This window comes from Choloepus didactylus, chromosome 2 (genome assembly GCF_015220235.1).
Source record: "Choloepus didactylus isolate mChoDid1 chromosome 2, mChoDid1.pri, whole genome shotgun sequence".
NCBI classification, from domain to species: Eukaryota; Metazoa; Chordata; class Mammalia; order Pilosa; family Megalonychidae; genus Choloepus; species Choloepus didactylus.
Window position 1 is genome coordinate 201,313,104 of NC_051308.1, and position 13,329 is coordinate 201,326,432.

Sequence of the window (13,329 nt, forward strand, 5' to 3'; positions counted from 1 at the left end):
CCAGGTTTCCTGGTCCTAGACAGTATGCCAGTGCCATTTGGAGCTCCCATCAGGGGGTCATGTGCCTGGGCTATGCAGTGGAAGAGGGTACATACTCTCCCAGGTCCCCACTGACTCCCGGCTGGACATATCCTCCCTACACCCCCACAATCCCACCAAGCTTCAGAGATGTAGCCCTTGTTTGAGCCCCTGGGGAGCCACTTATACTCAGTCCTGTGTAGATGTGCAGTGCTGTAGGGTTACAAGTGTTGTCAGAGAGGCAGGACTAATCCAAGATCACACAGCTTACATGGGGCAAAGTCAGAGCCTTCTCCTCCAAGGTCTGGGTTTCTTCTCAGCCCCAGCAGAGCCTCCTGGAAGAACATGGCCCCTCTAGACCAGACCAAGAGTGGCGGGGCAAGATGTTTGACAGATCAATCTCTGGCCTTCCCCAACTCTTCCCCATGCTTCCCATCCCACCTGCCAGCCTGTCAGCTTGTACTGAGGCATACATCTCGTGTCTCTGCAGATGACCTGGAACTTCTGAAGTCCTTTCACAATGGATCATCTCTATTTCCCACAATGTAAGATTCTGTGCTTTTCACTCTACCAGGCAAACTCCTGCCTATCCTACAAAATCCAGCTCAGATGTACAGAAACTGACCATGCACAAAGCCACAGAGAAGGTCACATAAAATTACAAAGAATCTTACAAACCATGATCTCTGACCACAATGCAATATAATTAGAAGTCCACAAGAAAAACATAAACCTCCCATATGTTGAGAAACTAAAAAAACTCATTTCTAAATCATCCATGGGTTAAAGAGGAAATGACAATAAAATCATGAAGTACTTAGAATCCAATGATAAGGAAAGCTTAAGCAGTTTCTAAGTCATTTCCTCTGTGAAGTCAGCCCTGGTCCCCACTGTGCCAAGTAACTTCCGTTTCCCCTCCAGATGCCTTTTCTATCCTCCACCACCCTGCTTTATGCCCCAGGGAGCCAACCTCTATGGGCTATGTCAACAGGTCAGCAGGGTCTGTCATCCCTGGCTTCTGCTAGGATTCAGCCAACAGGGTAATCTGGCTGGAGATCAGCTCGTGGGAGGAGAGTGAGTCTCCGGATTTACCCCCCATCCTTCCCAGTGATTACTGGGGGCTGGGTGTACCCCTCAACCCTAGGCCACAGCTCTTGTCAGGCAGCTGTATTCTCATAGTTCCCTTTTGGTCCCATCACTCCTTCCACCTACACAATGACAGCTACACACTACCTAATGCCAGCCCTTTGGTGATATACTATCCATGTGATTTCCCTACATCCTCACTACACTTTAAATAGCGTCTTCATGAAACACTCGGCAAAATACCCAATTTGGATGTTCCATGTGTTTCCTGCAGACAACCACTCCTACCAAGCGCAATAGTCCATAACCCTGTTCTCACTTCTGGATGACTGAGTTCTGACCTCGTTGTGTTGCTTGTGTGAGTTATCACCTCTGCTGATCTGTCAACAACTGGGTAAGCGTCATCACCCCATTCCCTGCTCATCACACACAGGTCATGCTTGATGAAGGATATTGGTTAGGATATTGAATAAGTGAAGGACTATATTTGAATTTGCCCTTTACTCACTAGAATGTGCAAGTGTTAGTTTATAGGGGATTAGGGACAGAGTTAAGATACAAACATAAAAACACAGAGAACTTTAGACTGGGGCAAAAACAGATGCTCAACAAAAGAATGGATCCTCAGTTCTCTGAGCTGGTAAGGATCAGTGTGTTCTCATGCCAGCAAGCGAACAGCAGGTCCAGACACAAGGGAAGCCCAGCACGGCATCTGTGCCACTTGCAACCCCCAGCTCTCTCCTTCCCCCTGCTTTCTTGCTTCCCCCCTTTCAGGGTGACTTCTGCCTTGGTCCTCCCAGCCTTCCCTCCCACCCTATGACACAGCCATTTGACTGGTCCCTGGGCCTGGGGGCCACAGTGTGCATTGAGTGCAGGTGTAGGATATCTGTCTGCCCTTGAGGGAGGAACCCAGGTAGAAAAGTAGGGAGGGGGAACCAGGGTTTAGATTTGGTTGGAAGGAAGGCGGGCAAGAAGGCATTCCAAAAAGGGAACTGCCAGGACAGAGGTCTGGAGATGGGAAATAGTGTGACTTCAGATGAGGAGTGTCATACACCCAGACTGATCAGGGTCCCCAGCCCTGGTGAGGGAGGTGACGTCCATGAACTGAGCAATCTTAGGGGCCAGTCCTGGGGCTTAGGGACTCAACTCATGACTCCTGAGTCATTCATGCATTCAGCAAATGAGCACTGAGTGCCTATGTTCCAGGAGCTGAGAATATGGGAATGGACAAGACAGACCCCATCCCTTCCATTGAGCTCAGGGACAAGGAAGACACATGATTCCAGGAAGGCAAAGAAACCATTTCATCTAGTAGCTCTTTTGTTCCTGCTCCAGACAGCCTGTCACTTCGTGTCCGTCCCGCCACGAAGCTGGGCTTGTTCCCATTTTACAGTCGAGGAAGCTGAGGCCCAAGGAGGCACCAAGAGGGCTCAGTTAGTCCTTTGCCCAGCGGGAAGCTGGGAACCCGATATGGACTTTCCGGAAAGACGGGACCGAGCGTGTGTGTGTATTGGGAGGAGGAGGGGATCCCTTCCTCCGCCCCCTCCCCGCCCCTCGGCCCCGGCGTGGCGGAGCTGGAGAGGGCAGGGGCGGAGCCGGCGTCGCCTTGGTGGCCGGAGAGCCACCGCGGGGCCCCGCAGAGCAGGGGAACCGTCAGGCGGGAGGATCGGCAGACGGAGGGCGGCCCAGCGCGCCGGGGATGTGACTCCCGCGGCCGGAGGAGGACTCGAGCTGGCCCACCGAGGCGGAGCCCGTGAGTGAGCGGGCACACGCCTTGTTTCCACTTTCATTTCCTGGGCTGTCCCGGCGAGGCGCCGTCCAGAGGCGACCTCGGTTCGAACGCAGGCTGGCCGCAGTCCGCTCCCGGGTCTGAGGCGCAGAACTCCGAAAGTCGGGGTTGGGGGCGGGGTGGCTGAGGGGGGCGTGCCTTCGAGAGCGGAAATGTCAGGCCGGCTCCTCTGGGTCCTACGACCGTCCGGCCCTGTCAGCTGGGCGGGGTCGGAGGAGGGGTGAGAGAGTCCAGGAGGGAGGACAGGGTGTGGCGTGGGTGGCCGAGCCCCGCGGGGAAGACCGTGGAGTCTCCGCTTCTACTTCTACTTGTCTCTTGGATCTCAGGCCAGCACGGCGCCCCCCACGTCATACAACCCCAGGCTGGATTCTTGGTTCAAACTGGGGCCATCAATGAGCTGAGAACCTGGGCCAGGCGGAGAAAGTGGCAGGGGTGCCTCTGGCAGGGGGCTAATTGTCAGAACCAGTGCCACCCTGCAGTCTTCCTTTGGGAAGCCCAGATGCCCACCAGGGAGAGTAGGCAAGTCAGTGAGGACATTGTGGAAGAGGGAAAGAGAAAAGAGACAAGTTGCATGGATACAAGGGCTCCTGCCCTCTGTTCACACCCCCTCCCTCCAAAAACTTACATTTTCCTGGGGAAAAGACCCAGCCTCAAGTTCAGTGGTCAGGGTGCCAGAGTTGCCGTAGGGGCAGTGGGCGTGTTGGAAACAGGAAGCACATTGGTCTGTTCTGTGGGGAAGATGCCCCCTCCCCTCCCCACCCCTCTCCTCTTCCCTTCTCTCTACCAGACCAGCCCATGAAGGAAAATAGTTCTTTACTCGTAGTGAGGGACTGAGCCTTGCCCCTGTTGTCCCAGCTCTGCCTGTAACTACCTGTGTGACCTCAGACTTCTCAAGTCCCCTCTCTGGGTCTCAGACTCCCCGGAGACTATACGAGAGTGTACAAGAAGTGGGTCGGACCAGTTGATTTCTCAGGGCTATTCCTACTTTAAGATTCTTGGCTCTAACTTTTCTTAAAAACTGAGCATTAACCATGGGCTGGGCCCTGACTTAGGCTCTGGGTGGGGACAGGTGCTGGGGGGTGGGGGGCCGGCAGCAATAGTGAAAGAGTAGTCTCCACCCTGGAGGAGAGTTGTGTTCAGTAGAAGCATGACGAGAGGCTGTGGGAGAAGGTAGCAGTCAACCTGAATGATGTGTAGTCAAGCAAAGAGACCAGCATAAGAAAACACACCAAGGCAGGAGAGTGTGGGATGCATTCTGAGATCAGGAAGAAGCCTGGGGTGGTTAGCGTAGGGAGGCGGGAAATAGGGCAGAAAAGGTGGGGTAAGGTGTTGAATGCCTGAGAGAGGGTCTGTGTGTAACTGTAAAGGGGACCAAGTGAAGGAGGAGAGCCCACGAACCCCATCCAACTGCAGTGGGAGTGATTTGGGAAGCACCTGCCACAAGCAGAATTTAGAATGGAGGCAGCAAGTAAAGCCTGGACAGCGCCTCCTCTTTGATTGAGAAGTTCAGGTCCCATCCTGTGGACATCTTTGGGTGAGAAGTCAAAGGGCAGAGGGATGGATAAGAGGGTATCTGTGTTTTTATATTTCCAAGGGGACAAGATCCTGCTGGGAGACCTGCCCTACCCTCCCAAATCTCCTCATTTTACTTGATTTTCCCTCCCATTCCAGCCTGTCTGTAATGGTACAAAGAAGGACCCATGTTCCAAAAATCTTTGCCAGCTTGACTCCATGGCTGAAGGGACCCACCCATGACATACCCTTGGTTACTCCCAGTAATTGCCTTGTTCCCATCCTGCCTTCCCCAATCCTGTCCCAATATTACCAGGGTGCAAGGAAGAAAGATACTCCAGTGCCAACCAGTCAGTCTGAAGCCAAGGTCAGGTCTTGTTGGTGGCAGTAATCAAGCCTCAGTCTAAGACTAGGATCAGGACACAAACTGACCAAGGTCAGGGTAAAGTCAGAATTCAGCCTGGGGCCAGAGTTTAGAACTTAGCCTATAGTCATTTGTGGCTAAATTCCAATCTCAGCCCATAGCCTGAGTCTGTATTTCCCAAGAGCTCACACATCCACAGGAGAGAAGGGATGACTATCCTGAAAGTCCCAGAAACCTGGCCTCTATTGGAGTGACCCAGGAGGTTGCATTGACCAAATCCATGCCTGCTACAGGGTTAACCAGCATGTCAGTGGTGGGGCTGGACTAGAACCCAGGACTCCTGCCTCTGAGCCTGGGGCTCGGACTGCTGTCCTCAAAGTCTGTACTGAGTCTGAGATTCTTGAATTCTAAGAGGCAAAGCAAATTTGTCTGAGCTCTAGATGGGCCTGGCTGGGTGGATACAACAGCACTCTCCTACCACCCAGTGTCTGGCACATAGTGGATGCTCTAGAATGTCTAGTGAGCGTCAGGAGCAGGGGAAGGGGCCAGTGGCTGGCTCAGGTTTAGGGCTGGAGGAGGCTGACTTGTAGAGAAGGATTTCCAGGCACTGTCAGAAGAAGGAGAGCCCTCCTAGACCTGCCACCCTCCCCCCTCCTCCAGCACCTACAGCTCCCCAGACACTGTTCATCTGGCTGTTTGAGGGCCTTTCCTTTTTCAGGGTAAAAAAAAAAAAGGAAAGGACATTTTTGGTAGAAAAGTCCCTCCTGCTCCTTGGGAATCCCCGGTGGCCAGATGGACCACGGGATATCCCAGAGGAAGCTGAAGGTGGGAGGAGGGGGGCCCTTCCCCAAGCACAATGCAGCCAGCTCTCCCACGCTGCACCAGCTGGTCTGTGGGGGCTCCCAGAGGTCATTTTGACTAGGCCCCTGCCTCCTGGCAGCCCTTCAGGGAGCCTCTGCAACCTCTCTGATGGTCAACAAGTCTGATGAGCACCTGTTGGGAGCCCAGACCCAGCCCTCCGTGAGAAACGATAAAGGCAGAGAGGAAACAAAACAAGATGGGAGGGTTGTAGGCTTGGCAGGGGAACTCAGGGGGCCTGGGAAGGGGCAGGGTGCTGGACTTAGGGGATGAGGCCAATCTAGATTCCAAGGGATGGTGCAGAGGTTGACTGAAGGCTTTGAGGTGAGAGGGAAATGACAAGTTGGAAAGTCAAAGCCATTTGGTGAGGTCCTGACCACCATGCAACCTCTCGTCGTCCCTGGCAGGACATCCCCAGGTCCGTGGCCATGGCCCTGTGCCTGAAGCAGGTGTTCTCCAAGGACAAGACGTTCCGGCCACGGAAGCGCTTCGAGCCGGGCACCCAGCGCTTTGAACTGTACAAGAAGGCACAGGCCTCACTCAAGTCCGGCCTGGACCTGCGCAGTGTGGTGCGGCTGCCGCCCGGCGAGAACATCGACGACTGGATCGCCGTGCACGTGGTGGACTTCTTCAACCGCATCAACCTCATCTACGGCACCATGGCCGAGCGCTGCAGCGAAACCAGCTGTCCCGTCATGGCCGGCGGGCCCCGCTACGAGTACCGCTGGCAGGACGAGCGCCAGTACCGGCGGCCCGCCAAGCTCTCGGCGCCGCGCTACATGGCGTTGCTCATGGACTGGATTGAGGGCCTCATCAATGACGAGGATGTGTTTCCCACGCGTGTGGGTGAGCAGCACCTGGCAGCCGGGTCAGGCCTGGCCAGGGGGGGAGGGAGCCCACAGGAGCCCATTTCACAGATGAGGCATTTGATTTGATACAACTCCTCTGTGAGAGAGGCATGGTTTTCAGTCCCATTTTGTAGAAGAGGAAAACTGAGGCTCAGAGAAGTTCAATGTCTTGCTCAAAGGCATCTTGTGCTAGTACTGCATGACTCCCAGTTTGCAGCTCTTCTTGCCCAAAGCATGTGTGTCCCCCCCCCCCGGGACCACCCCAGTTGGACCACAGACCGTGATTGTCTGAATCTTTCAGGCCCTAGGGAACAAGAAGAGGTGCCCCAGAATGTCATAGCAGGTTCCCCACCCCCACCCCCCGGCTTGGGCTGATCTGACCTCTCACCTCCTGGGACTTCCCTCTAACTCCTGGCCCCAGGGAAGGGAAGGGTGTGGGGAGTGGGTAGGCCCAGATGCTATCTCTGCCTCCCGCTGGGGCTCTGAGGGCAGAATTTTCCTTTGTCAGACCCAGGCTATGGGGGCCTTTTTTTATCTCAGCTGGGCAGCCTGGGCTGGTGAGGATGGGGAGAGGTGGGGAGTAATGTCACCCTTGTCCTGCTTCCCCACCCAAGGGCAGCAGGAGGGGAAGGGTTGTCAGCTGAGGAGCTGAGCAGGCATGACACCGTTTTCATCGCAGCAGACCCACCCATATCCTGGGCCCCACCATCACCCACACTCATGCTGATCCCCATCGAGGCTATAGGTGGGGCTGGGGGGGGGGCGGGGCTAGAAGCAGAGATGAGTGGGGCAGGGTGTGGTCAAGCCTGGAGGGAGAAGTCTGAATGCTGAAGGAAGCTGGGTACTGAGTCACAATTCAATGCCCACGTCTCCTCTCAGCCCAGTGGCCTGCCATGTCCTGCAATATCATGCTCAACAGTGGGCACCTTCATTTTACATGATTTCTAGAAAACTGAGGCCGAGAGGGAGGAAATATACTGAACTGGATTGGATTCAGGTCTCTTGGAGCCCAGGCCCCAAGTCTAAATGGGCTGTGCAAGTCTGAGGGACCTGGGCTGGACCTGGAGGGGGTCTCAGAGAGGCAGGACTCAACCCTGCCGGAGAGCACTGGGGAAAGGGAAGAGGCCCCTCAGCCAGGTGTGGGCCTAGATCTGGGCTCCTCCATCCTTCTAGCCTTCCCAGGTGTCCATGCCTTGACCCTAGGACGGCTCTGCCACACCAGAGAAGTGGGCATAGCCACCGAAATCTCCTTGCTGAGAGTAGGAGGTGTGCAGAAATTGTGCCTTCCTCATAGGTTCCAGAACTTCCCAAGGGAGGTCTGTATCAGTCATCTCTGAGGAGCACTGCAGTACAAAGAGGGTTTGAATCTTGTCTCCAGTCTTTGCTAATTAATGGTTTTGTGGCCTTGGCCCAGTGGCTTCAACTGGTCGTGCCTCGGTTTTATCATATCTAGAATGACCATCACAATACCCATCGGCAGGATTGTTGTGAGAATTCGAGGCCAGAGATGCACAGGTCCAGCACAGGGCCTGGCACATGGATGGAAGGGTCTTCAAAAGTGTTCTTGAATATTTGAAGGAATGGAGGGCATCTGAACTAGTTCTTGAAGAGTGAGTCATTCTCAGGACTGGGGCTCTGGGGTCCGCTAGGTGAATGTTGGGAAGAGGAGTGACTTGGAGTGGGCTGGAGAGGGAGGTCGGGGTCAGATCATGAACGGTCTTGAGCAGTGTGTGCCATGCTGGGGAGTTAGGCCTTAATCCTGAAGGCCCTGGGTGTTTTAAAAGGGGCCCCAGATGTTGATGAGCTCCCCTTGGAATAGTATTCTATGGTGTGATGTCAGCATACCTGTGGGTCCACATACTTTTTGGGCCATAATTTTCATCATATTCTAAGAAGGGTTGGTCAGTAACCCCCAAGTTTGCAAAGCCTTGCTTTAGGCAATGAGAAAATAAAGAAGAAGATTTGTATCTCAGCAGGGGAGACGCACAGTCAGATTTGTGTTTCACTAAAAAGGGAAGTATCAGAGAAAAGCAAACCACTCTCTCTGTGTGTGTCTCCCAAAGGGAAATGTGCTGAGATTTGGGGGAAGAGGACATTCTGGGTGAGGGCTGCCAGGATGCTGATCCCCTCCCCCTTCTACCTCTCCCTACCCCCCAGGAATTCCCTTCCCCAAGAACTTCCAGCAGGTCTGCACCAAGATCCTGACCCGCCTCTTCCGTGTCTTTGTCCACGTCTACATCCACCACTTTGACAGCATCCTCAACATGGGGGCCGAGGCCCACGTAAACACCTGCTACAAGCACTTCTACTACTTCATCCGTGAGTTCAGCCTCGTGGACCAGAGGGAGCTGGAGCCGCTGGTGAGGCCATGTCCCCAGTGCCCTTCCTCCAGGTCCCGCACCTGGGCTAGCCTCTCTGTGAGTTTTCAGGCACAGAGGCTCCTACTTTAAGAAAATCCAATACATAAGTTTCTGTCTCATATGTTAGATAACATGGATACATTAGAAGACAATTCATTTAACAATGGATTTTGTACTTTAGTAGAGAATTCATTCAAGTATCAGTTTACCACTCCAGATCTGCAGGCTGGAGTTGGGGTGCGGGGAGTGGGGAGGGGGCAGGCTCAGGCAGAGGAGCAGCCAGGCCCCATGGTTTTAGAAGGTTGAATTTTAACTGACCCCTCCTCACCTTTTGTCTCTGCAGAAGGAGATGACAGAACGGATCTGTCACTGAGCCACGACCTGGACATCATTGCCCATCAGATGGACCATCTAAACACAGGGTGGCAGGGGAGGGGACCCTCAAGATTCTGGTGGTAGAGGACCCTGAAAGCCTTGGGACCCCTTCCACATACCCAAAGCCCCCAGACTCCTGATTCACTGCTTGTGAATGGAGAAGGGAGAGGAGCTTCAGGATAGGCAAACAGAAGGAAAGGAGGTATTAAACCTCTGGCAGTGACATCTGGGGTTGGGGTAGGTTTCTTCTCTGATACTTGACCCTTCCATAGTGGTTCTTAAGCCCATTTGGAATATGTGGATGTGGCTGAGGGTGATGACAAGAAAGGTGTAAGAGAGTGAGCAGCTTGTGTGAGTGAGCACAGAGGATGGTATATGTGTGTGTGCACATGCAATTTTGACTGTGGACTGTGCCTGTGAGAACTAGCTGCCTTAAACCCTGCCTGGCACATACTATGCTCTCCATAAATGTTAGAGAAATGGATGACTGGATGAATGAATGACTGAAGAGACTGGTATCGACAGACCATGAACACTGTAGGTGTGAAGACAGACAGGTCTTTATCCCTGCTTGGTGTATCTGACCATGTTCAGGAGTGCACAAAATGTGGTTGTTGAAGTATCTCTATGTAGGAATCTTCCTGCAGGGGCCAGGGAGGAAGGGGAGCCTTGCCCTAGTCCCTGGCCCACTACAGACAGAGGTTCCGATTTGTCAAACCAGAGATGCCCATAAGCTGTCATTTTACTCATCCCTCTGCTTCCAGAAAGGCCTGTTTATAAAGAGCCTCCTGAAAGGTTGGAGGTGATCCCTCATGTCCACAAAAGTTGCCTGGTCCTTAAATTGGGAATTGTACATTCCATTCTAGCTCCCAGAACCTATAGACCTGGTTCTTGGGGTCTGAAGACTACAAACCTGGTTCCCAGGGTCTTAAGCCCAACACAAAATGATCCTGCAGCCCAAGGAGCTGATAGATCTTGCACTGGGAAACTCTGGAGTCTTGTCTCCCATCCCAGGACATTGAGGACCATGTAACTTGGTGAACTGACTCTTCCAGGTTTGGGTAACCCACAGCCTGCAAGTACCTGCCTCCTTCCCAACCATCATCAAGACATTCCAGCTGATTGTATCTCAGAGCACAAGCCATCCACAGAGAGATTTGGATGTTTATTCAGCACTTGATTTCTCAGCACCCCATGCCCAGCCCTGTGTCCAGAGCCATGACTGGGGAAACTGAGACAGGGATGGGCCCAGCTCTCCCAGAGCTTCCCCAACAGGAGGCCAGGATGGAAAGCCAGAGAAATCTGAGCATCATCTAGTCTCACCCTCACAACATACAGAGGAGAGAACTGAGGACAAGAGAGGAGGAGGGAAAGACGGTCCAATGCTTCACAGTGAGGCTTTCATGAAACTGGACTAGAAACTAGGGGTCCTAACTCCCAGCCCAGGGCCTGTCAGTTACTAAATAGGTAAATGAGATGCACAGGGAGAGAAGGTTTGACAGCCTCTCTTCAAGACACAATTGTTCCTGCTTTGAGCAAGGGTTTCTAGGCTGATGCCTGAGTGCCCCATCAACCCTCGGTTTAATTTGGGTGGTCTGCTGAGCCAAATCTCCAAAATCATGCCCCCTCAAAGTTGCTTGTCCTCTGGGGAAACAGATGGGTCTCCTGGGAGCAGCCAGCTGGAGCTGGGACTCTTGCCTTTGCTGCTTCCAGAGCAGTTCCCAAGGGTAACATGCTGTCCCAGCAGCTTTGCTAGAGGCTCTTAGTGAGAGGAACCAGAACTTTCCCCAGAATGGATTGTGGCTTGGAAGGGGGATTCTAGGTTCTAGGCTGTGGCCAGAGCGACTGGGGGGAGGGGGGCGGTAAAATCTATTTTTGTGAAACAGAAGGAAGACTTTATTGTTGTTATTTTTGGTAAAATAAAGGATGCAAACTAAAGCAGCCACTGATGGGAAGCTGTGGTCTGGTTGCCACATGGCTCCTGGGCAACCTGTGGAAGGAGCTAAGCCAGAATGGGGCAGGGAGGGCTTTTTGTCTTGAACTCTTGGGCCATGTGGAGGGCTGGTCATATCTGTCCCAGCTCTCCTGGGTGGAGCACTGAGATTTTCTCAGGGCTCTGGGAATTCTGGATTCCTTGGAGTGAGGAGGGCTGGCCCTTGCCTTCCATGAATTCAGTCTAATGGGGGAGATCTTTCCTTGTTTCAGTTCTGGTCACCTGGCACTTTTTTTTCTAGCCCCATTCCCTTAATCTGAGTGGTTTGTTGGGGCTGATGGGTTAGCGGACAGGGCAGAAATACAGTCCCAACCTAATCACATCAGAGGATCCCTTCCCAAGAGGAAGCACTTGTTAGGTGCTGGGTGGGACTCAAAGTGGAGGTAATCGAACATGCACTGATTCCTAAGCTTACTCCCCAGGAGACGCCTGAGAGACTTGGCTCAGGTTTCAGTGTTGTTCACTGCCTCTGACCCACAAGATGCTAGGACATGAGTTGAAAAGCAGGTTAGTTCTAGAAAGGTAGCAAAGGTCCTCCCGGAGCCCTCCTCTCCATCTGCAAAGGAGACAGTCTGGCTTTGTGCAGGGTCTCTCTGGGAGGCAGAGGCCTGGGTTCCAGTCCCAACCCAGTCCTCAGGAACCGTGGCAGGCCCCTTCCCCCTCTAAACTTCAATTTCCTCATCTATTTCATGATCAGGAGCAGACATGGAGGACTGATTGATCACTAAGCTCCTCATTATTCAGTCTGTGAATCAGTCACAATAATAACAATAGCTAATGCTCACTACGTGCCAGGTATAGTTTTAAGTGCTTAACATATAATAACCTGCTGAATCATGTTTATCGCTGGTCTTTTGCCTGGCCCCTCTCTTGGCCCCCAGTATCCCTCCTTTCACTGCTCCAAGATCTGGAAGTTCATCTACTCTGCTTCCCCGTTTTCTGGCTCACCAAAGGAGGCCCCAGTCCAGCATTCTGAAAGGTGACTCAGCTTGCTCACCTCCTAGGACAGGTCACTCACTATCTTTTCAATCGCTGGACAGCTCAGACTGTTAGAAAGTTCAGGCTCTAGACTCATGGTTGTTTGAAATACACCATGGCAACAAGGGTCGATTTATCTCAGAGCTATGTGACCCAAGGCCTATGCCTTACATGGGAATGCCTGTGAATACATCAGGAAGCCATCAGAACACTGTTTTGAGAGATTCAGAGAGGAATGCCAAGAGAAGAATAGACAAAAGTTGAGAAAAAGGAGGGGAGAGAAAAGAAAGCTGGGGGCCTCAGTAATGCAGAGACAAGAGTCCCTCCACAGGGCAAAACCAGGCAGGAGAAGGTCCTTGAGAGTAGAGGGGCAGCTTGGTTGGGCAGTCAGGGCGAAGAACGCTTTGTTTTCCTGTTGGCTCAGATCTGTAGAAGTCTTTGACACAGGGAATGAGGGAGCCATTATCCCCACCCCGAGGCAGATCATCCACCTGTTGAGTAAAGAATGCCCACCATTCTTGGCCCTCATGAGCACTGCAATCCTCCTTGAAGCTTCCTACTGCCACATATATCCTTACTCTCCCTTCGGGAGCCCCAAACATAGCTAGAACTCTACCTGCTTTGGAGGAACCCTCCTTGACACCTCCCTCTTCTGAGCCCAGTGTCTGGTGTCAAGTGAACTTGGTTGCCATGTGTGGGGCACAGCAAATTTGTGAATGTAATTGGAACATAGGCCTAAGTGACTCCGGGCCAGCTGACTGCTGAGACAGTCAGGGAACAGAGAGGGGAACAGGCTGGCAAAGCCTAGGAGGACTCAAAGCTTGCATGGGTCTGGGCTATGAAGGGTGGGAGAGGTAGGATACACAGGTCTTCAGGATGAACTGGGGGATTTTTGAAGGCACCAAGCACTGATGCTCTCCAGCCTTCATCCAGATTGGAAAATCTAGCAAGGCCCTGAATGTTCCCTAAATTCATCCAGGCGTCCTTCCATCATATGGATAAGGAGACTGAAATCAGAAGGGGAAAAGGAACAAATGCTTGTCCGGTGAAGGATAAGAAGGAAGTTCAAGAGGCTCTTTTTACTAACTTTGCTTACCAGATTCTCACAACAATCCCGGACACAGGCAGGGAAGGGATGTTTACTTCCA

General features: G+C 52.8%; 1 protein-coding gene across 2 annotated transcripts; it reads left to right on the top strand.

Annotated features, from left to right (window-relative positions):
- Positions 1 to 2,665: 2,665 nt before the first annotated feature.
- Positions 2,666 to 12,201, top strand: MOB3C (MOB kinase activator 3C). Of its 2 annotated transcripts, none has more exons than XM_037816873.1 (4): positions 2,666 to 2,857; positions 6,035 to 6,473; positions 8,633 to 8,794; positions 9,179 to 12,201. In XM_037816873.1, exons 2-4 carry the CDS (start codon positions 6,056 to 6,058, stop codon positions 9,292 to 9,294), a joined length of 696 nt encoding a protein of 231 aa, XP_037672801.1. In that variant the 5' UTR covers positions 2,666 to 2,857; positions 6,035 to 6,055; the 3' UTR covers positions 9,295 to 12,201. The 2 variants fall into 2 exon arrangements, with proteins under 2 accessions (XP_037672801.1, XP_037672804.1); XM_037816876.1 differs by having other exon boundaries at positions 2,673 to 2,857; positions 8,633 to 8,835.
- Positions 12,202 to 13,329: the final 1,128 nt, after the last annotated feature.

Bases quoted from the DNA above. Each gene is read 5' to 3' on its own strand.
- MOB3C (XM_037816873.1), top strand. From the start codon at position 6,056: ATGGCCCTGTGCCTGAAGCAGGTGTTCTCCAAGGACAAGACGTTCCGG. The intron at 6,474-8,632 runs GTGAGCAGCACC...CCTACCCCCCAG, and splicing joins TGTGTTTCCCACGCGTGTGG to GAATTCCCTTCCCCAAGAAC. The intron at 8,795-9,178 runs GTGAGTTCAGCC...TTGTCTCTGCAG, and splicing joins GCACTTCTACTACTTCATCC to AAGGAGATGACAGAACGGAT.